This window comes from Arachis ipaensis, chromosome B6 (genome assembly GCF_059453495.1).
Source record: "Arachis ipaensis isolate K30076 ecotype BB chromosome B6, ASM5945349v1, whole genome shotgun sequence".
Classification (NCBI taxonomy): Eukaryota; Viridiplantae; Streptophyta; class Magnoliopsida; order Fabales; family Fabaceae; genus Arachis; species Arachis ipaensis.
Window position 1 is genome coordinate 146682208 of NC_142441.1, and position 20494 is coordinate 146702701.

The 20494-nt window shown below is 32.5% G+C and overlaps 3 protein-coding genes across 7 annotated transcripts; 1 reads left to right on the plus strand and 2 right to left on the minus strand.

Moving 5' to 3' along the window:
* Positions 1–187: 187 nt before the first annotated feature.
* LOC107605390 (protein PHOX1-like) lies at positions 188–4718 on the minus strand. Of its 4 annotated transcripts, none has more exons than XR_001612506.3 (4): positions 4213–4718; positions 1909–3993; positions 1567–1801; positions 188–589 (listed from the first exon to the last, which is right to left on the minus strand). XR_001612506.3 is itself a non-coding variant. In XM_088491529.1 (3 exons), the coding sequence occupies exons 2-3, from the start codon at positions 3947–3949 to the stop codon at positions 1665–1667; spliced, it is 2178 nt and encodes a 725-aa protein (XP_088347655.1). In that variant the 5' UTR covers positions 3950–3993; positions 4213–4607; the 3' UTR covers positions 188–1664. The 4 variants fall into 4 exon arrangements, 2 of the variants coding, with proteins under 2 accessions (XP_088347655.1, XP_088347656.1); XR_015886034.1 differs by having other exon boundaries at positions 4219–4515; XM_088491529.1 differs by having other exon boundaries at positions 188–1801; positions 4213–4607.
* A 339-nt stretch (positions 4719–5057) lies between these two features.
* On the minus strand, positions 5058–9209 carry LOC107605385 (calcium uptake protein, mitochondrial). Its single transcript, XM_016307262.3, has 7 exons — positions 8504–9209; positions 8233–8300; positions 7331–7554; positions 6995–7078; positions 6452–6665; positions 6011–6307; positions 5058–5871 (listed from the first exon to the last, which is right to left on the minus strand). The coding sequence occupies exons 1-7, from the start codon at positions 8925–8927 to the stop codon at positions 5659–5661; spliced, it is 1524 nt and encodes a 507-aa protein (XP_016162748.1). The 5' UTR covers positions 8928–9209; the 3' UTR covers positions 5058–5658.
* A 404-nt stretch (positions 9210–9613) lies between these two features.
* Positions 9614–16560, plus strand: ERV1 (Erv1/Alr family protein). Of its 2 annotated transcripts, none has more exons than XM_016307266.3 (7): positions 9614–10072; positions 12407–12636; positions 12855–12932; positions 13773–13820; positions 14513–14577; positions 15575–15652; positions 16273–16560. In XM_016307266.3, exons 2-7 carry the CDS (start codon positions 12418–12420, stop codon positions 16379–16381), a joined length of 597 nt encoding a protein of 198 aa, XP_016162752.1. In that variant the 5' UTR covers positions 9614–10072; positions 12407–12417; the 3' UTR covers positions 16382–16560. The 2 variants fall into 2 exon arrangements, with proteins under 2 accessions (XP_016162752.1, XP_016162753.1); XM_016307267.3 differs by lacking the exon at positions 9614–10072 and adding an exon at positions 11926–12304.
* The last annotated feature ends 3934 nt before the right edge of the window (positions 16561–20494 follow it).

A 20494-nucleotide genomic window follows, 5' to 3' on the forward strand; every position in this document is an offset into this window, starting at 1 on the left:
CTCCGATTTGTGGCCTCCTTAGATCATATGGTCTAATTTGTTTCTAACCGTTTTTCAAATTTCACACCCCAAGATAACACACAATGAGCCAATAACTACGTATAAGTATAACACTAACGTTTCCTCAATATGTAAATTTAAAAGTGGAAAAAGAGAGTATATAATAAGTTAGTAACAAAAGAATACAGGATGAAAATACATACTTTTTGCTATATGACAATCATATAATGTTACAAAATGGCAATTTGACAACCAAAATAATCAGCAAACCTCAGCTGACCAACACACTGAACAATCATTTTATTGGTTTTTTCCTTTTTCCAACTGAAAAATTCAAGTCACCTCACTACCTTGCCAATAAATGAAATCATATACTGCTATTACAACCGAAAAGAATGACAACCTTACACTATAATACCCTAATAAAAGATTTAAAAAATATACATATAACAATGCTTTCTAGAATGACATCCCAACTTCATTCAAAATTGACATGGAAATGAAAAAATAATCCAATCTCAGCAACCATCAATGAGCTATTCAAAGCAGCATGGAGGGGGAGAAAATAAAAAAAAAATGAAAAAAATCCCTGCAATCAAAGAGATACAATGTCATCATTGACATTATATAAATACAACTTAACTGAAAGGATTAGAAGAAAATAAAATATTGAATTATATGCACTATCATGCAATCCAACAGCAGTAACAAAGTTTTATTCTACTAGGCAAGGTCAGTTATATCATGGAATCTGACAATGACCAAAAATCAAATCATCATGAAGAATTATGTCATTTCAGAAGCCAATCCTATTTTGCACATAACTATGAGATGCAATCCCTGGTTTCTGCTTTACTCTTTCTGTTTGTGATTGATATTCTCTTATAATTTTCAATATATAGACAACAATTACAAGGCCATGAAATCCCTCAAAATGTTTTCAGTTGGAGAAATAATACTATTTTTCCCCATAAGAAGCTTTTCAGTTAGTTGCGGAATACTTCCTAACATCTTACCAAAGCCTATTTCTCACACAATCTCCACATAAAAACAATTCAGATTTGAAATATGATGATCCTTCTCCCATAAATAATACTAAGCATGTCTTAGCTGACCTAACCTAACTGGAGTCTTGTCAATAACTCATATTGCTTCTTCAAAGAAATCTCAAGTAGTACTAAAGACAGCAGCATCAAATTATAATACAAGGAAACATGAACCTAAGCATTTGTCAACTAATCACAATTATCCAGTCAGTAATAGTTATTCTAAGGTCAATCACATGCACCCCATGTTTCCATACATGCGTCTCCAAAGCTTCGTTACTATCATTTCCACCACAAGAATACTTGTAAAAACAGCTCTCAAGTTATGAATGGGAAAATTATCATTTCAACTTTGCAAGACAAACAACAGAAAGGAATAAAGGATCATTCATGTCGGAAGAGTCGAGACAAAAAACACTTAATTTTCCTAGCAAAAGTAAAATGCAAATCTAGCATTTAATTACTAATGAAATCAGAAGCATCATGCAAAGAAACTGGAGTATAAGCACAGTCTACTTACCTGTCTTAGAGGAGGAGGAAGCCTTCAAAAATATGTAATAGACAAAACAGAAGCATTATATATGCTTCTAAAGAACAACAAACTCTAAGTAAGAACACTCAAAATTGCTCCAAGATGTCATGTAGTTTTGGAACACGCCGACGAAACAACGGTTCAAGTCGAAATGATGGAACATCAAATTGCCACCCATCATACATCTCATTCCATGCTTGCACTATCTCGTCAATTTTGAACCCTGTGATTATTAAAATTTAAAAATGTGTTCTTAGTGCCCTGAAATAATTGAGACTCAAAATGGATGTGAGATGTAAACATGATGAATCATATTTTTCAATTACATACCTCCAAGTGCTGTTGTATTAGAACTGTGATTCTTTATCATGACACCAATGTCGGTCGAAGAAGCTCCAGCTAGTTCAAACTTTTCAACAGCAACCTCCAAGCATTCCTCCCATGTGGGTAGGCCTAGCTTATATTCCACAACAGAGCGCTCATACAACAACGTTCCCCATAAAAGATATACCTGTAACCTCATCTTTGAAGCCTGCTCTTCGGCTTCCTCCGGAGAAACATCCCGGAAAAGATTATGCAAATCCATTTTCTCTAACTGTTCTTTATATTTGTCGAATTTGGATAATCCATTCAAACGCTGCTCCTCAATCTCTTCCCACATCAACATGCCTTTCTCCATGCTATCCTCTGCCTTGTTATAGTACTGCAAAACCTCTTCAGAAGCACCAATGTCCAGGTCCTTATTGGTTGCCACCGAATAACACCAATGAAGCTTTGCTTGCTCAAACTGCTGATACCCGAGTGCAAGAAGTCCTTCATAGAAGTCGGGTTTGATTCTCACGGCCTCTTCGTATCTCGTTTCTGCTTTTGTGTACTCATTTTGAGCCCAGTCATATGCAGACTTGATACTCTCCAAAGACTCTCTTGATCCATCCTCTGCAGAGGATACACGCTTCCTCGCCCTAGACATGTGAACATTCCCCCAATTAAACAATGCCAAAGCTGCCATTTCTTGAAATTTATCTGCTGCAATTTCAAACAGTTCTTGAGCATCATCATCCGATGCAGTATCCTCCATTGCTTCGGAATATAGCTTCATTCCAACCTCGTGAATATCTAGATATGCATCAGAGTCAAACCCAACATGGTTCTTGAACAGCCTTGCAAACTGGACAAGCCAGTCCTCCACAGTAATCACCCGGTTTGCTACCGGTTCGGCTCTTTGCCTAGCTACATTCTCTATATCCTCACCTGATTTGCTAACATAAGTTGGCACCCCACTCACCATGGTTTTATCATCATAAGATGGTTCCTGTGAAGGATCCACTTCTGTAATATAAAGTCGAATTGATCCCAGCACATTACCGGAACTTTCAGCTAGCCTTAAATCAGCAACATTGGTTATTGTAACAAAATCACCTTCTCGATCCTTATACTTCACAAGAACACCCTTCAATTGTGGAAACCGATCCTTTATTGTATCCCTTATCATCCTCAAACTACAATTCACCGGCAGCTGCGCCCATCTTATATCCTCTCCAAATATGAACTTCACTGTCCTTGTAACCGGCTTTTCTCGCCGCTTAACAGGTCTTGCTTCCAAATTGTCTTTCTCGATTGTGTTCTTGACCACTTCCTTATCCTTATCCTTAACATGACTCTTCACATTCTCCTGCACATGATCCTTTTGCACCACCTCCTTGTGCACAACCTCCTTATCCTCCTCCATCTTCTCGTCACTTTTCTGGTGATGACCTTTCTTCTTCTTTAGCTTCTCCCTCACCACTTTTCGCAACCGGGCACCTGGAGGCTCTGCAATTGTAGCCAAAGCAATCTCAGTCTCATCTATAGTGATACCCTTTTCTTCCATTGTAATTCTCAGACTATCCTGGATCTCCAATGCTGTAAGGTTATTAGGCTCCCAATTCAAAACAATCCTAACATCCCTCATCGCCAAATCCAACCGATTCAAGGCCGCATAGCACTTTGCCCTCTTCAACAGAGCCCTGCTATATCTAGGCGAGACTTCTAACGCCATATTGCATTCGTTGATGGCATGAGGGTACTCCCCTAGTCCCATTTGCATGTAACAGACGGCCATACTTGTGTGAAGGTGTGCAGCATCAATGTGATTCTTCGGTAGGAGCTTCAAAGCCTTCTCAAACTTCAACATGGCAGCTTCATGATCCTTCTTCTGATATAGCCTGTTGCCTTCTTCCTTGAGCTCTTGTGCCATGTTGATGAACATGGCAGTGTCATCATCAAGGGCCTTTGAGGCGCTACGGTCCATAGTCTTGGTAGTAGCAGGAACCTTAGCATCTTTTGCCTTGGGACTTTCATGATCTTTCTTTTTCCCTGTTGGCTTCCCCATAATTGGTCACTCAAAAACCAGTAAAAAATTTCCAATATTGGTCCCTACAAATCAATCCAATTTCCAATAAAAGTTGTGAATTGTTATTGCAATCAAAGAACACAACAAAGCAACATAAGTGAAACAAACTAAAAAAATATATATATAACTTCAAAGCAATACGAGAACTTGGATAGAAATTCTTATTTCCTGATGCTTAATCGTATGACAATTGATTCAGAAAAAGGGTAAAAATTAAGAAAGGATTAGGGATAGGAATATACAATTACGTGTGATATTGAATTGAATTGGATTGGATTCCAACAAGATGATGATTGGTGGTGATATTGATTTTTGTGGCTCTTTCTGTCTTTCTTGTTTTCTTCTTTCCCCCTATGGCCAAGGGATTGTGTTGTGTTTCCCTCAGGTCAACGTTGAAAGAAGGAGGATGAAGGAGAAGAAGAATTTATTATGGGGTGACCTAAAATTAAAGTAATTATTTGTTCTAATTGAGAGTGATTGGAAAAGAAACAGAGAAGGTAAAAGAGGAAGGAAAAAAAAAGAACAAAAAAAGGTTGGAGTGTTGTGTGTGGGGTTGACAAAGACAGGGTTCAAATATGGAGGCTAAAAAATAGGGGGATTTAGGATTTACTGTGTAATCTGGCCCCAACATCTGGGTGGGAAGCATATTCGGGGAGAAAAGGTTCCTTTTACTTCTCTATCCTTCCATTGCTCTTCATTTGGAACACTCAAACACGTGGTGCATCTTTCTATATTTGTGTCAGGGTACAAAGTACAAACAATCTACACAGGATGTGAGGGTAATCATATAATACCTTTTACAGTATTATATTTAAACTAATTAATAATTAAACCATTTCTGATAATTTTGACAAAAACTTTTTTAATGATTCTTCTAAAAATAAAATATTTCATACTGTCCTTAATTAGAATTATTATTATTATACAACTTTATACAATTATTGACTAAATATTGTCTAATACACCACTCTCAACACATATAATGAAAATGATGCACATTTCTCATATATTCTTGTGCATACGAGTTCCAGTAAAATAGAATCCCACTGAATCCTACTTTCGTTTCTAAATAGTACAAATTCTCATATTTTTCGCAAGTATTCTTTCCCAATATAGTGAAATTTGTTGACATTAAAATTCTCCAAATACAAATATTATGGAACAAGAAACAGAGAATTGGCATGGTTACCAACTAACAAAGCTGAGGTCAGGTCAGTTACTATTTAGTATTTACAGGGGAAAAGGTGTTCCACATATCACGGGTTTCCACAACCAAAAACCTCTCTATAAAGATGTGTGAGTTATGATTTCATATGGAAAAGCAGAGAAGAGGAGGGTTTGGTAAAAAAGGAAAAAAATGAACCAAACTTTGAAACTTTAAGTCCTTCCCTTCCCTCCCTCATTTTTCCACCAAAATCAGAACTCTTTTTTAGTGCCACTGACCATTTCAGTGCCAATTCCACACATTGATTCTACAACATATTAGTTTTGATATTTTCCAGGCTATCAAAATATTCTCTCTGCTTCTTTTATTTGTTATTGTGAAAATGTGGTACACCATAACAAAAACATTGATCAAAATGTGTACCGCATATTTTCATGGTGACAAATAAAGAGAAACAGAGGGGGTTAAAGTTTAGTTTAGTACCCAATCTGTCTTGTATAAGGGTACCGCAAACTCAGATTATCTAAAACAACCGAAAGCGTGATAGATTATCCGTACAGTTCCAGCAACAAGACAAGAAACCAAAGATTCCTGCCTCCACAGGCTGTACAATGTCCCTTTCTCGCTTGTGTAACACTCTCACAAACTCATCTGCGCTTAGGTTTCTGTCCCAATTTGCATCAAACAAATGGAAAACAATGTCAACTACGTTGTCAGAGAGAGAGATGCCACATACCTGAAATCAAAACAGAGGAACAAAATTTAGATTTCATAGTCCAAGGTTTACAATATATGTCAACATAAATTCTTAATTGTTCTCCTTAACCATCAATATTTACTTAAGCAAACAAAAATATCAAAGAAAAATGCCGTACTTGTGATGCAGCTCGCTGAAAATCATCTCTGGTTAATAGACCATTTACTTTTCCACAACTGAAAAGCGCCAATGAAAATGGTAACAATTTTTTGCGTAGCTCTGCAAAGTTTTTAAACTCTTCAAATGTGATGCGTACATTCTTGAGACGTTGATCATTGTCCAACTGATCAACCCGGTCAAGCAACTTGTCTAGATGACTTATGTCAGCAGAAGCAACCATGGAGAGTCCAAAATCCTTGGCTGATATGGTTTTTTGAGATTTGTAGTCATAATGAGAAAACTCCAGCCTCACGATCTGCATATACAAAAGGGGAATTAAGAAAGAACTCACCAATACAAAGAAGAGCATACAGTTCATTTGGAGAATGAGGAATCTTCCCACAGACTCGATCAAAACTCAAAATGGCTTATGCAGAAAATGAAGCAACTGGAAACTTACTTCCTCATGTAAATCTCTCAAAAACTGTACGAATTTGTCATGCTGGAGACATTCATTTCCATCTTTACCAAAGAAATACTCCAACATCCCTCCATTTTCCACAGAATCAATCACCTTTAGGCCAATTCGCAATCCATCTCTGTGCTGAACACCTTGTCGATGATGAGATCGCATCAATGCCATCACTTTTTTGAATTCTTCCTTGTTTATCTCCCTGTAGACGGGGAATAATTAGTATGACCTAGAGAGAAAAATACTTAGAGCAAGCACCTACAGGTTGGCAAATCCAATTCAAAATGTATAATCAAATTTTATTAGCAATAAACTATTCGCGATGTCTTCATGGTCAAAGATGACTAGTTATTGTATTGGTTAAAATTAAGTAAAAGTAGAATATATGGTAGAATAAATAATGAATCATATTGATTTTAGGGAAAGATAGAAATCCACATTTACAATGTAGCGACTCAAGCTTCCACTAGCATAATACATTGGACCTACCAAGAGATAAGAACACATCATAGAAGTAGCATGAGCACTCACCCATTATTGTCCACATCAAACATTTTAAATGCTATAGAAAAGCTCGACTCTGGAATGCTGAGTAGTGTTACAAAAAAGATATACCTGCTCCAGAAGTCAATAAATAGTCATTATACACAAATAAAAGCAGACAAGTCTTCTAGAAGTAGAAGCATAGAAGGTTAGTATAACATGTCTTCTCCCACTAGGCGCGTAGTCACCGTAAAGAGCAAACAATGTCATAAACAAATAGAAAAGAAAAGTAAAGAGAAGAGAAGCTAATAGTTAATACATCCTACTCTATCAAAATAATCTTCAAAGATGACATAATAGTTATAAGGAATACAGATGACTCACTCTTTGAAAGATATAAGCCCATCACCATTTACATCAAAAAGCATAAAAAATTCCGAAGGAGCACACCGTAAATGACCGGGACTTCTTTCTCCTTTCAGGTACCCATCTCTTACAAGATGGGATTCAGATGGGGGGAAAACAGGAACCACTGCTCGCATTAGATCCGCTGGTTTCATAAGTAGTTCTCCTTCTGGGGTACGATAAGAAGCAAAGTATTCAAAAACCTTAAAAACGAGAGAAGAGATTGTCAATGCAGTGATCACTCTCCAATGGAGGGACTTAGACCCTTAACCAAATTTACTCTACGGTTAACAACAGGGAGATATTTAACATTTTAAGTACCAGTAAGACATGTTAACAAAAGTAATGCTAGGGAGACAATAACACAAAATTATTTTATTTAACTTAACATCTATAATTACATGTTTATTACATCTAATATTATCCATTTATTTCAGCAATAATTAAGGAATAAAAAATAAGAAAACGAATGCATTAAAAGAAGCCCAAAAAAAAAAAAGTTATGGCTTCCTATGGTTCCCAAACTATGGCTCCCAAACATTAACAACGTATGCAATGGATGAATGTGCAATATATGTAATGTCAGTGTTCAGTGTTCACGGTTCAGTAATCAGCATACTTAATCTTTCACTCAAAACTCAACCAGATAGGTAAATAAATAAAGGAAGAAAACAATCAAAGTTTGATCGAATTTTATCAGTGTTCATTGCTACTATCCTGATACTAAAAAGGAAGCTTAATATTGTAGATTTAGTCAAAGGATTAAAACCATTCATTGAATTTATCATAAATGTGAATAGAGATACTATTACTTTACAGATTAGTTACTGAATATGAACAAGTTCATATGCCTTTCCAAAAAACAAAAAATAGTAATGTACCTTTTCGGGTGGGCTTCGCAACCGTATCCGCTTCTCATAGTTGAAAAACACCTTTCTTCTGTACGCATCTAAATCAAATCAAAATCAAATAGTGATCAAGTAAGTGTTAGCACAGTGTAAGAAATGATAGATATTCAGAGAACATTTCTCATCTAACAATCAATATAATCTGATCCACTAACATTAGCAAAAACAGATATCAACCCACCCTACGACATCAATAAAGAAAAATAAAACAAAATTATGGACAGAAATTTATTAAAAAAATTACCTCCAAAAAGGAAGAAACTAGAACTTTCTGGAAGGGACAGTTTTGTAAACAACGACGGTGTGGACCGACGGTCAGACTCAACTTCGTTGCCAGGAGGAGTTGACCACGAGTCAACAAAAGGCAGTAATTTCGATAAGAACGGAGAGTCGAATTGGGAATTGGGCTTAGCGAGGTAATGCAGGAGAACCCCAAGGCCTGAGCCCGCGGCAAGGGCCCAAGCCCAATTAGGACCGAGACCGGAGCCCCGCGGAGGAGTGTAGTGCGGGTTGGTGCTACTGCTGCTACGATTCAGGAGAGACGGTGCCGAAGGGGAGGAGGAGGACGATGGTGAGGTTGTTGAAGAGTTGCGGATCTTGAAGGACCGTTGGATTGGGAAACGGTAGATTAACGGTGAGGATTTTCTGAGAGTGAAGAAGGACGACATGGAAAGTTATGGTGTGCTGAGTGACGGAGAGGAAAATGACACAAGAAATGACCAAACCAGCTGAGACCTGAGAGGAGCGAAAGCCAGCAATGGAAAATTTTCCTTTTTCTTTTTATTACCAGTAAAATCTTTTTCGGCCCCTGTTTTTTGTTTTTTGTTTTTCAATTTTGACCGGACACCCCTCAACGAAGTATAAAATGTCCATTCCTTCTTTCTCCTTTATTTTTGTTAGACGTATGAGTCTGGATTTTTGGTAAAAGATGACAAAAACAGATGTGTGATACATAATCATCAACACGATATTTCAATTAAATAGTTATTATCCCTTTCTAACGTTATTTTGATAATTGTATAAGTAATAAACTGTTCCAATTAAATAATTATCAAGCATGTAAAATAAATAAAGATCAAATATCACATCATACAAATTAATTTCACATATAAGCATTTTCTATTATTTTTTGTCGAAGATTCTTATAAAAGGGTTATGCATGAAAAAAAATAAAATACAGATTGTCATTTTCTAATGAGTAAAGCGTAAATTATTTAAATTAAAAAAATTACTCTCTTATTATTTAGAAAAGAAAAGATGGTGGTGCTGGACAAGGAAACTTAACAGCGAAGGAATGTTTTTGGTTGAGTTTGCAGTGGTTTTGAAGATCAGCTGTAACTGGGTAACCAAAATCGCAAGAATAAAAAACCGCCGTTGGACTACCAAACCAGCCGAGAATCGGTCGGTCGAACCGAACTGTAAACCGGCTGATTTTTGAGAATTTATCAAAACGCCGCTGTTTGGATGCACTGAACCCCCATTTCCCCAACTCCCCAAGCATTAGTGCATTACGCCATTACCCAACCACCCAAACCTGGAACCCTAACTCAGCAACGGCGTAGCTGTCTCCCTCCCTTCACCCTCGAGCTCGTCCTTCCTGTCAACGCCGGCGAGCTGTCTCCGTCACCTCCGTCCAGCCACTGGACCGCTCCCGTCGCCGTCGCAAGTTGGAGCTTCGAAGATTACAGTCGCGGTCGTGCAGCTCTCCACCATCGTCGTCGTTTTAGCTCTGGAAGCACCATCGCCGGGCTCGCCTCCTGCCTCCGTCGCGCACCTCTGTTCCACCGTCGCCGGCCTCAGCTCGGTTCCACAGGTCAGTTCTGTTCACCAGTTCCCCCTCTGTTTTATGCTTCTAGTTCTAGGTTTTATTTTTTTAGACAATAATTGTTGAATAATAATTGTTGAATAATGTATTAACTTGTTATGGGTTGAATAATTGTTAATTAATCTGTGAAGAGGAGAGCGTGAGAGAGAGGGGGTGAGGATTAAGCCGGGAGCGTTTTTGGTATTCCAGAAAAAAAAAGAGTAAATTAGAGAAGGATAGTGCATTTTGGGTTTCTATTTGTTCACTGCTTGGAACTTTGTTGCTGAGAATTGTACATGTCTAAAGATGTGCCTTCTGATATAATGATTTGCTAAACTTTATGACTTCTGTAACAGTCTAACTACATTGAGTAGCATTATGCTAGACTATCATTTTTTGGTTTCAACTTTCAAGTTTTCTAAAAGAGGATTTACTTGAGTGATAATCCTTGTTAATCTTTGAAAAAGTTTGTTAATTTTTGTTAAAATTGTGATTGGTATACTGTGTACTGAAAATATTACTATGTTTTGTTAAATGATGCTGATTTGTTCAATGTAATCAGTCTTTTATCAGGGAAAGAATAAATTGGTTAATTCAATGATGACTATTTTGATGAGTTCAATGATAATCAACCTTGCTGTAAGTTGAATTTATTGTTGAAAATATCATTGAGCTAATTTGTTGGTTGATGGAAATTATCAATAGAGTTGAATTTGTTGCTAATTATCATTAGTGGACCTTGAATTTGTTGTTGTCTTACTGAAAGAATCACTTGGCTAAATTTTTTATTATTGTAAATTATCTTTAGAGCTAAATTTTTTGTTGATGAAAATTAGGATAGTTGAATTTGGTGTTAAAAATTATTAGTAAGTTGAATTTGTTGCTGTAAGTTTAGTATTTGATTCTTAGTATTGATGAAAATTATCATAATTGAATTTGTTTTTAATTCAATAAAAGAATATATGAATTAAATTAACTCAATTAATTAGATAAGTAGATGATTGAATATTTATTATTGGTTTGATTAATTCAATGAATTTTTTTTATTTCTTGTAACGGGGATATAATGATGAATGAGTGATAAATTGTTATTAATTGATAAGATCAAAGGTTATATTAGATTTTGGTGTGTTTTAAATTTGGAAGATATTTTAAAGTTTATATTAGGCTATAATTATGTTTTAGGATGTTTATTAATAATTTATTTGTTATTTATTATAAAACGATTTTTTCGGTTAGACCACGGTTAAACTGGTTGGACTAATAAACCAGTAAATCAGTGATTAGAGTGATTCAATAATCGGTTTGATTTTCAGAACCTTGGTTTTAATTTTGTCAATTTAATTCTTAATTTGACGTTTATTTAATATAATAATTGAAATTTTAATTTATTTTTTATTACTTTTTTATTTTAATTTATTTTTTAAAAAGTCCTTAAAATTCTTTGGTGAACTTATATTTAGAGTTTTAAATATTTTTTATTTTCATTTTTTATTAACTAATCTTAATTTTTTTAGGTTATTCACAGTATTTTTTTAATCCGACAAATTAAGGACTAATTCGTCGCAGATCTGAGCTCCATTTAAAAATTTATCGTTGGCCTAGATTATTATATATACAAAACAGGACTCTCAACACTTGCTTAAATGAATTTTTTTAAGTTTTGTTGTGTTTAATATAAATAAATAGTTAAAAATATAAACCAAGAGTAATTTATTCTTATAAAAAATACTTTAATAAATTGGTCCAATAAATTTAATAGCCTTTTTTATCTATAATTTAATTTTTTAATTAATAAATTTTACAAAAAATTTAAATCTAACCCTTTTAATAAAATGAGCCGAGCCACGAACTCCGACGGTAGCTCGGCGCACTTCCACCCCGAGTTTCCAGTGGCTTTGTATCTGATATTCAAATACAAAGGCACCCCTAAGGCCCTAACTGTCTTCCTCTCTCCCTCACACTCGCCTCTCGGCATTGTCTATCTAGCAAGTAGAAACCCTCACTTCCTCTCTCGCAACAGTCACCTTTCAACCGTTGCCAGCCGCCTCAGACAAAGTCAGTCACCACTCACCATCCTCCACTCAATCCGTCAGTCTCGCCGCTCCCATATGTGGTTGTAGCTTCTTACTGCTCTGCCTCATTTCTCAAGGCTAGAATATGTCTATGTAGCTGTAGCTTCTATAAATCGTATCTATGTGTAGGTTGTCTTCTGTAAAACGATACCGTTAATTATTTCAGGTAGTACCATTTATTCTGATTAGTGATTATCGTTAATTTTGAATGTTTGGTAAAGTTGTTTGCTTTTCTGACTGCTTTTCTTGGTTCTGTATTCAACTTTAGTCTCAGGTAACATGTCTGAGAATCCACTGCAGGCTCTCTTTCATAACTTTGAGCATGTCTCCAATTTCGTTCAACGCCATCTCTCTAATCTCATAGGCCTTCATCCTCATCCTCAATCATCAGGACCCTCACCCTTTGTTAGACCTCCCCTTTTCTCCATCTCTTCCTCCTCCAAAAATCCACTGGCAAAAACTAGTAATCCTGTACAACTACGTGATTCGGCTCTCGAGGTATCGGTCTTCAACGCCTAGCAATGTTAAATTTTCAATGTTGTTTCTTTCAGCTTCTAGGTTGGAAAATTAGAATATGTAATTTTTTGTTCTACTGGAATTTAAGTAATTTTCCTTTTTCCTGACCCAAAAAAAGAGGGAAAAAATGCGTTTTATTCATATGTATATTTTAGAGCTGTGATTTACTTGTTAATTTGTTTTTTTTTTCTTTCTGTAAGGCAAAGCTTGCTTCCCCAGTGTCTAAAGAAGATCTTGGAAGGGCCACTTGGACTTTTCTTCACACTCTTGCTGCCCAGGTTTTGTCACTGTAATTGTACTGATAACATTGATCCCCAATTTGTTTCAGCTATCAGAGTTTTTAGGTTTTTGGTTTTGGTGTGCACCAAATTCTACTTGCCTATCACTTAAGTGTCAAATTGTTTCTTGTGTTGGAAGATTTGGCACATTTCGTACTATCTCCATTCGACAATGTGACTACAAGTGTGTTGAATTTCCATAGTGATAGATATCGCAGAGCCTAGGGAGTAATTACTAGATGGTTATGGTGTAGGCAATATTATCCACCATAAAGAAACAGTTTTGTGGGCTTTTTCTCTTGTTTGCTTCTCCTGGTCTTCTCCTATCCATATTGAAATGCCTATCTTTAAATATTTTGCTTTTTGAATTGCCACAACTAGGACAACAGATTGGTAGTTTTTGTGTTGCTGCCTTTCAGTTTCTTGATTCTTTGCCTGCTGTTACTTTTATCTAGATTTTTATTTTTATTCTGCATTTTCTTTTTTAATTGTGTTAAAAAAACTGAAAGAAATTATCAAAAGAGATTCAAGTATAAATGGGTTTAATACATATATGATTCAGGATAAGGCTAGTGAGATAAGGCTATGTCTTTGTTGTTGTTTTTGTTTGCATTTAACCATGTCATACTCCTAATATTTCTATAAACCAAATGCATTGCAAAATATTAGTTTTTCCATAGTATGCATTTTGTACATGAAGATTGTTTCACAAAGAATAAGGTGGTTAATCTTTATCTGATTTATATGGTAGATAAAGGCTTGTCATCTTATCAAACCATTAAAGCAAAATGAAAGATAATCTGAAATATATTGTTCTGAATGATCTAATTCTCTTTTCAGTATCCAGATAATCCTACAAGACAGCAAAAGAAGGATGTAAAAGACCTGGTAATTTTATTTCCCTCCTTTATTCCTTGAAATAACTGGTAGAATTCATCTAAATTAGAAGTCAGGGCATTCTATAGTTGTATTTTAGCCTTTGCTGTAAATGATAGGACGAAGTCTTGTAGAAAAAATAACATCATGATCTGATTATAATGTTGATAAGGCTAAATGATGCTGACAAACATCGTGTGGTATAAATGTTCAAGTTTCTATTTGTTTTTCTGTCCTTAAACTAAGACTTTTGATTATATAGTCAAATAAAAAGCGATCTATATGAAAATAGTCTGAATTCATATAAACTCTGTTTTATGTCCTAAAGCATATACTCCCTCCATTCTTAATTAACTTTGTGCTTTTAAATTTTCACTTGGATTAAGAAAATGATAGGAATTTCAAAAATTTTACGGTGTTTACAAAATTATCCTTGATATCAATAATTATTCTCTTTAATTACTTCACTAATTTGTTCTCTCTCATTCATTAATTAGGGTTATGACTGGAAAAAAATAATTGATGTTATTTTGATTTGCTAAGCTGACAATTTTTGTACAAAAATAAAATTTTAGAAGTTGACAGTTAATTAAAAATGGAGGATCTAATATACTGTGTCAACATTTCCATTTCATATGCTAGTAGGGCTTTGTGTTGATTTCAGAGTATGACGAAGTTGTAACCATATGTGATTTGGATCACAGGTACAGATCTTAACTCGATTATACCCTTGCAAGGAATGTGCAGATCATTTTAAAGAAGTTATCAGGTATATTATCTTTCTCATTATCAAGCACTTGCTCCTCAGTGATTACAATTGTGTGCGAGGCTTAGTTTTTATTTCCTTTCCTTCTCTTTCTTTGACTTTTACTTTGACAAATTATATGTTATTATGAATACGAGCAAAGTACCAAATTGGATTGAAATTATTAATTCATGATGGATGTTAATAAATCTAATGAAAGTTCAATATTTTGGTTTACCGTTAGAGTGCAATTTTTGTTTGTCAACATTGAAGATAGACTTCTTGTCTTCGCTTCACCTTTCAAAATAGTTTATTGCCTCGAGTAAACTAAAAAAAAAAATCTAGCAAGTGTATTAGATTGACCTGCAAAGTTGATTTTACTTTATCCTTGCTTTCCTACAAGTTTTCTTTGGAACATTTAAAAAATGTAGTAGGATACTTTGCAAATCCAAGTGTACATGAGGATAGGTGCATATCTAGATTCATGTGAAATATCTTCTAAATCCTAAGTTGCATACTGATTCTATTCATGTAAAGTAGCTTACCATACCGTCTTCCATAAAAATTGGAGTAAACATCCAATTTCATCCCTGATAAAAAATATGACGGATAAAGTAGCTTTAAAGATTTGAAAGTGACATATTTGTCCCTCGCCATTTTCTTATCGAACTAGTTTCTTACTAGTTGTCCCTTCTATAGTATAGATTTTCTACAAAAAGACTAACCTGTCATCTTTTACAAATATTGAGGGATGGATTGTCATTTTTAAATCTCGAAGGGCAACTTTGTCTTAAGTTGTTTTGGTCAGGGATGAAATTGGGAGTATACTCGAAGTTATTTGATCTGGCTCATGATCAGACTGTTTGATTAGTGTATATTTCCTTTATCATCTCTAATTCTCCAAATAGTTGTTCTCATGGACCAAATTCCAAAACGCACTTTGGTAAATGAACCATTTGATATGCATATGTTTCAGAAGAACATTTTATCTCACTACTTTAGCATTCATTTACATGAGCAGAGCAAATCCGGTACAGGCCGGGTCACACGCGGAGTTTTCACAGTGGTTATGTCATGTGCATAATGTTGTTAATAGAAGGTGAGTTCTATCTGCTATGCTTTTTAATGTTTGATTTAGACTCAAATCAAAATTTTGGTTAACAAATATCCTAAATCACATTTCACTTCAGACATCTTCTTTTCTTAGATGGGAGAACCACTTTTTGTTTATTAATAAGTTTCTCTTGTTAAAAAATAAAACTTCTAAGCTAGATTTGAAGCTATTCTTGAATCTCTACCTATCTGCTTAAGTTTATCAGAGTTGGTCTTTAGCGCTGGATTAGCGCTTTTATGAGCAAGTGTTTTACACTTAGCTTTCATATAGCAACTTAAGAGTTAAGACACAGTTTACGTAAAAGTAGCTGCTGTTTTAGACTTAGCAAACTAAGGTTGTATCTGGTTCTGCTAGAGTTAATTAGAATTTAGAGTAAATGAAGCACGAACAACATTGTGATAAATAAATATCAACCATCCTGCAAGCTTAAACTGTTAGATTGGGATTCAAGAATAGACCGTAGCCAGAAAGACATTTCTAAAAGTGATAATGACAGAAAGTAAAAGTCTTTCACTTCTAAAAATCATTTTGTAGATGCCATCATTTAGTTTTCATAGGATTAACATCTTTTAGATTTTTATTTTTTTATTTTTATAATTCTACAGCCTGGGTAAACCAGTTTTTCCATGTGAACGAGTTGATGCAAGGTGGGGTAAACTGGACTGTGAGCAGAAAGCATGTGAAGTTATTGGAAGTACATCAATTTTTGGATAGATATAGCGCAGAATTATTTATTTATTTAGAAATGACAGCTACATTTTGATGCATCCGAAAAGGTTCATAAAGTAAGAAATAGTTTAATCGTTTTTAAATCAAATTAATGGAATTCATAAATGATGGATAAATTCAACGATGATTAATTACTCAATTTATTATTTTACCAATTGTTTTCAGTGATTTTTTTACATGTTATATCAAATTTAGACCTTTTGATAAAAAAGATTTATAAACATCCAACATAGTTTTTGTCAATTTTTTGAAAGACAATGCGATTTGTGTCTAAAGAAAAAGAGGAACAAATCAGTCTATAACTTTTGTCATTATGAGATGTTATGATATTCTCCTCTGTCATTATTTGTGATAAAAGTTAGTGATGTGGCACAATAGCTTATTGAGTTGGCTCTTAAGTGTCACGCTAGCCATGTTGGAATAGTTAAGCATCTAATGGTCTCTATTCGTCCAAATTAAAACGTTATAATCAAATATTAAATCGTTTTTCGTCTATTTATTTTTGAGACAAAAAAGTCTCTTAATTATTTTAAAATGCTAGCCATGTTAAGTAGTTAATTTTTATTTTTATTTTTTTTTGATAAATATTTATTTCTCTAAGATATTAGTAGATTGAAAATAAAGATCTAGCTACCCATGTTGGAAATGATTAGAGTTCAATTGTCTCAAATTAAATTTTAAGAGATGGTTCAACATGAAACGACATTGTTTTATTTTAAGTGAACATGACAATTCGATTCCTATTCAATCTAACATGGTCAATGTTAATTTTGTTCATTTTTAATCTAACAGAGATACATTGTCCTTTGAAAAAATATACCGGGATCGAAAATGAATTGGGTGTTCACTCAAAAAAATTGTATATGCAATAGTAAGATTCTCTCCTGTTATACTTATCTTGATGATTTATATGAAATTTCGGACATAGATTTTGTTTATTTTTCATACTTTATACATATGTGGATTGCTTTAGCTTTTCGTACCTATAAAAATCTAATAATTATTGCAACCTAAAAAAGAAAAAGATGCACTGTCACACAGATGTTATTACGGAAGATAATATGCTTTTCGCAAAATGAAAACAAAATCTTTTTACAACTTGCAAAAGAGTAAAAAATAAATAAAAAATCCTTTTTTTTTTGGTGACTTGGAAAGATATGTGACTTGAACCCACAATCTCTTAATTGAGTATGGAGAGTCTATGCAATTTGAACTATAACTCATTGGCAATAAAAAAAAAAAAAAATCCTTTCGCAACCCCGAAAAAAGAAAACAATTAGATATATAAAACTCTCGCAACTTAAAAAGGAAAAAATTGTTCTGTGCCTCACACTGATTACCCTGTGAATTTCTGACATGAACATGTCACGCTAATTGACTACACAATACTGTGTATCATTCGCTTTTCCAAAATGAGCCAACCAGCTGTACTCACAATCTACGGTTCACGACAATCTCATCCCAAATCCAACGGTTCAAAGCTCTCTGACGTCAACTTTATGTGTCAGTTTGCTGTCAGTTTTTGGCTTTGGATTACTCCAGAGTCCTTTCCACCCCTCACCGTTATGTCAGATCTAAGGAGAGCTCAAATAATACAAATAAAAATTTCATATAAGTTTCCTACTTATATTCAAAAGTTAGTAGTATTATTAATTAAAGTAATTTAAAAAAAATAATCATTTTTTAAAATTTAAAGATCATAAAAAATGTTAGATAATTATCATCAAAAAGTTTTAGAAGATTAGATTTTAACGATCTACTTTATGGGTTTAATTAAGAAATGAAACTTTTTATTTTTAATTTAGTGATTGTGAATTTTTTTTTTTACGATCTTACTTTTCTAGAGATAAAAAAATGTTTTTAGAAAATGACAAAATAAATTTAGAGTTCAAATTTTGTGTATCTTTAAAGTATTTATTTAAATATTTTTATAAAACTGATAAAATGTAAAAATAGGTAAATGTAAAAGTCTTTTGATTTACAAAACTATATTTTATTATTATTATTATTATTATTATTATTATTATTATTATTATTATTATTATTATTATTATTATTATTATTATTATTATTATTATTAATTTTTATGCTTTTTAATTTTAAAGTTGATTAAACTATCAAAACGATATTTAAAAATTTAAATACTGACAAAGAATATCATTGATACTACAAATGTAATCTTAAAAGAATTTATGAATAAAACAAAAATAATCATATTCACAAAAACTTACATCAAATTAATTTTAAAAATCTTTTTGAGTATAACATATATATAATATTTAGATATTTTAATCACATTTTTAAATTAATACAAATTAAATATTAAAAATAAAACTAATACAAACTGGATATAAAAAAATTTTTAAAAAAATTACGAGTAAAAAAATACTTTATCCTAAAATAGTTCAATTATTGGATTGCAAAAATTATAAAATCTTAAAAATAAAAAATATTTAATAATATTATTCATATTGTAAATATTTCTAATATTCATACAAAATTATTATTATTAAATTTATACATAAATAATTTTTTAATTAACAAAATAAAAAATAACCATGCTAAATATAAAATTTAATTTTGATGCATTATTAGTGTAAAATGGTTTTACACGTGTATCCAATTATATAACGTCACATCAATAAAAGTAACTATCTTTCATATTGATTACATAAATTGTCATCCAAATAACCGATAAGATTGCTTAACTGTGTAAAATGTTTTCCACTGTGAGTGCATCAAAATTAAACTTACTAAATATATACTAAAATCAGTCACAAAAAATAACTATTAATATAAAATTAAAAATATTATTTACGTATTAAAATTAGGCACTATATATTTGTTTATAAATATATGTATAATTTAACTTATATCTAATATATATTTTATATTTTTATGTATATTTTATATTAATAATTAATTTTAATAACTAATTTTAATATACATCTAATATAATTAATATAAAATATATATTATAATATAAAATATACGTTAAAAATGAACTAAATAATATATATATATTATAATTGAGTTTTATTATTGAATTTAGTGTATAAATAATAATTTTTTATTAAAAATATCTAAGGAGTTAATTACAATTTAAACTAATTTAAGTCAATTTTTTGTATTTCTAATTTTAAATTTTAAAAAATTAAGATAATAAAAAAATATTTTTTATAACAAATTTTTTATTTTTTAGCTAGTTAGTTTTAGGGTAAAGTACTAAATTGGTCCTCTATGTTTGGGCGTAATTCTGTTTTGATCCTTAAGGTTTAAAGTGTTCTATTTGAATCCAAAAAAATTTCATTTAGCATCAATTTAGTCCCCCAGTGAGGTCAAACTTAAATAATTAATGGAATGTCCTACATAACAACATACAAGAACAAAATCGATCATCTGGAGAACAAGTAAGGCACAAAATCAACCATTAATGCATCAATACATTTATTTATTATTTTTTGAGTAATTACCCAAATCAGTCCCCGAGAATTTTAGAATTGGACATTTTAGTCCCTAAGGAAAATTAATACACGGATCAGTCCCCAATGTTTTACTCCGGCAGACAAATCAGTCCCCAGTTCATTTTCCGGCAGAGTAATTACCCAGATCAGTCCCCAAAGATTTTAAAAACGGACATTTTAGTCCCCAAGAAAAACTAATGTACAAATCAATCCCCAACATTTCTCTCTGGTAGACATAATAGTCCCCCATCCAAAAATAAATAAAATAAAATAATTATTATTATTAATTGCACAATAATATTGTACTATATTTTTTGTATTTTTTAGACAAAAATAATAATAAATTTATTCATTAAATTCTTATATATATATATATATAGTCACTCAATAATAATAATAATAATAATAATAATAATAATAATAATTAGAGATTATTTTACAAAAAATTTAAAGTTAAAATCATTTGATATTTTTGTATTTAATATAATCAAAAGATGTCTTAGGTAAAAAAAATTATATATGTTTATATTAAAAAATATGTATTAAAACAAAATATTTTAATTTGAATTTATATTAAATATATATTTTTTTAATACAAACATATTTTTTAAAATAGTACATCTTTTGATTATAT

Coding starts and splice junctions, on each gene's coding strand:
- LOC107605390 (XM_088491529.1), bottom strand. CDS start 3,949: ATGGGGAAGCCAACAGGGAAAAAGAAAGATCATGAAAGTCCCAAGGCA. Junction 1,802..1,908: donor TAATACAACAGCACTTGGAG/GTATGTAATTGA, acceptor TAATAATCACAG/GGTTCAAAATTGACGAGATA.
- LOC107605385 (XM_016307262.3), bottom strand. CDS start 8,927: ATGTCGTCCTTCTTCACTCTCAGAAAATCCTCACCGTTAATCTACCGT. Junction 6,666..6,994: donor TTTGATGTGGACAATAATGG/GTGAGTGCTCAT, acceptor CCCCGTCTACAG/GGAGATAAACAAGGAAGAAT. Junction 6,308..6,451: donor TGAGAGATTTACATGAGGAA/GTAAGTTTCCAG, acceptor TTGTATATGCAG/ATCGTGAGGCTGGAGTTTTC.
- ERV1 (XM_016307266.3), top strand. CDS start 12,418: ATGTCTGAGAATCCACTGCAGGCTCTCTTTCATAACTTTGAGCATGTC. Junction 12,637..12,854: donor TACGTGATTCGGCTCTCGAG/GTATCGGTCTTC, acceptor TCTTTCTGTAAG/GCAAAGCTTGCTTCCCCAGT. Junction 12,933..13,772: donor TTCACACTCTTGCTGCCCAG/GTTTTGTCACTG, acceptor TTCTCTTTTCAG/TATCCAGATAATCCTACAAG.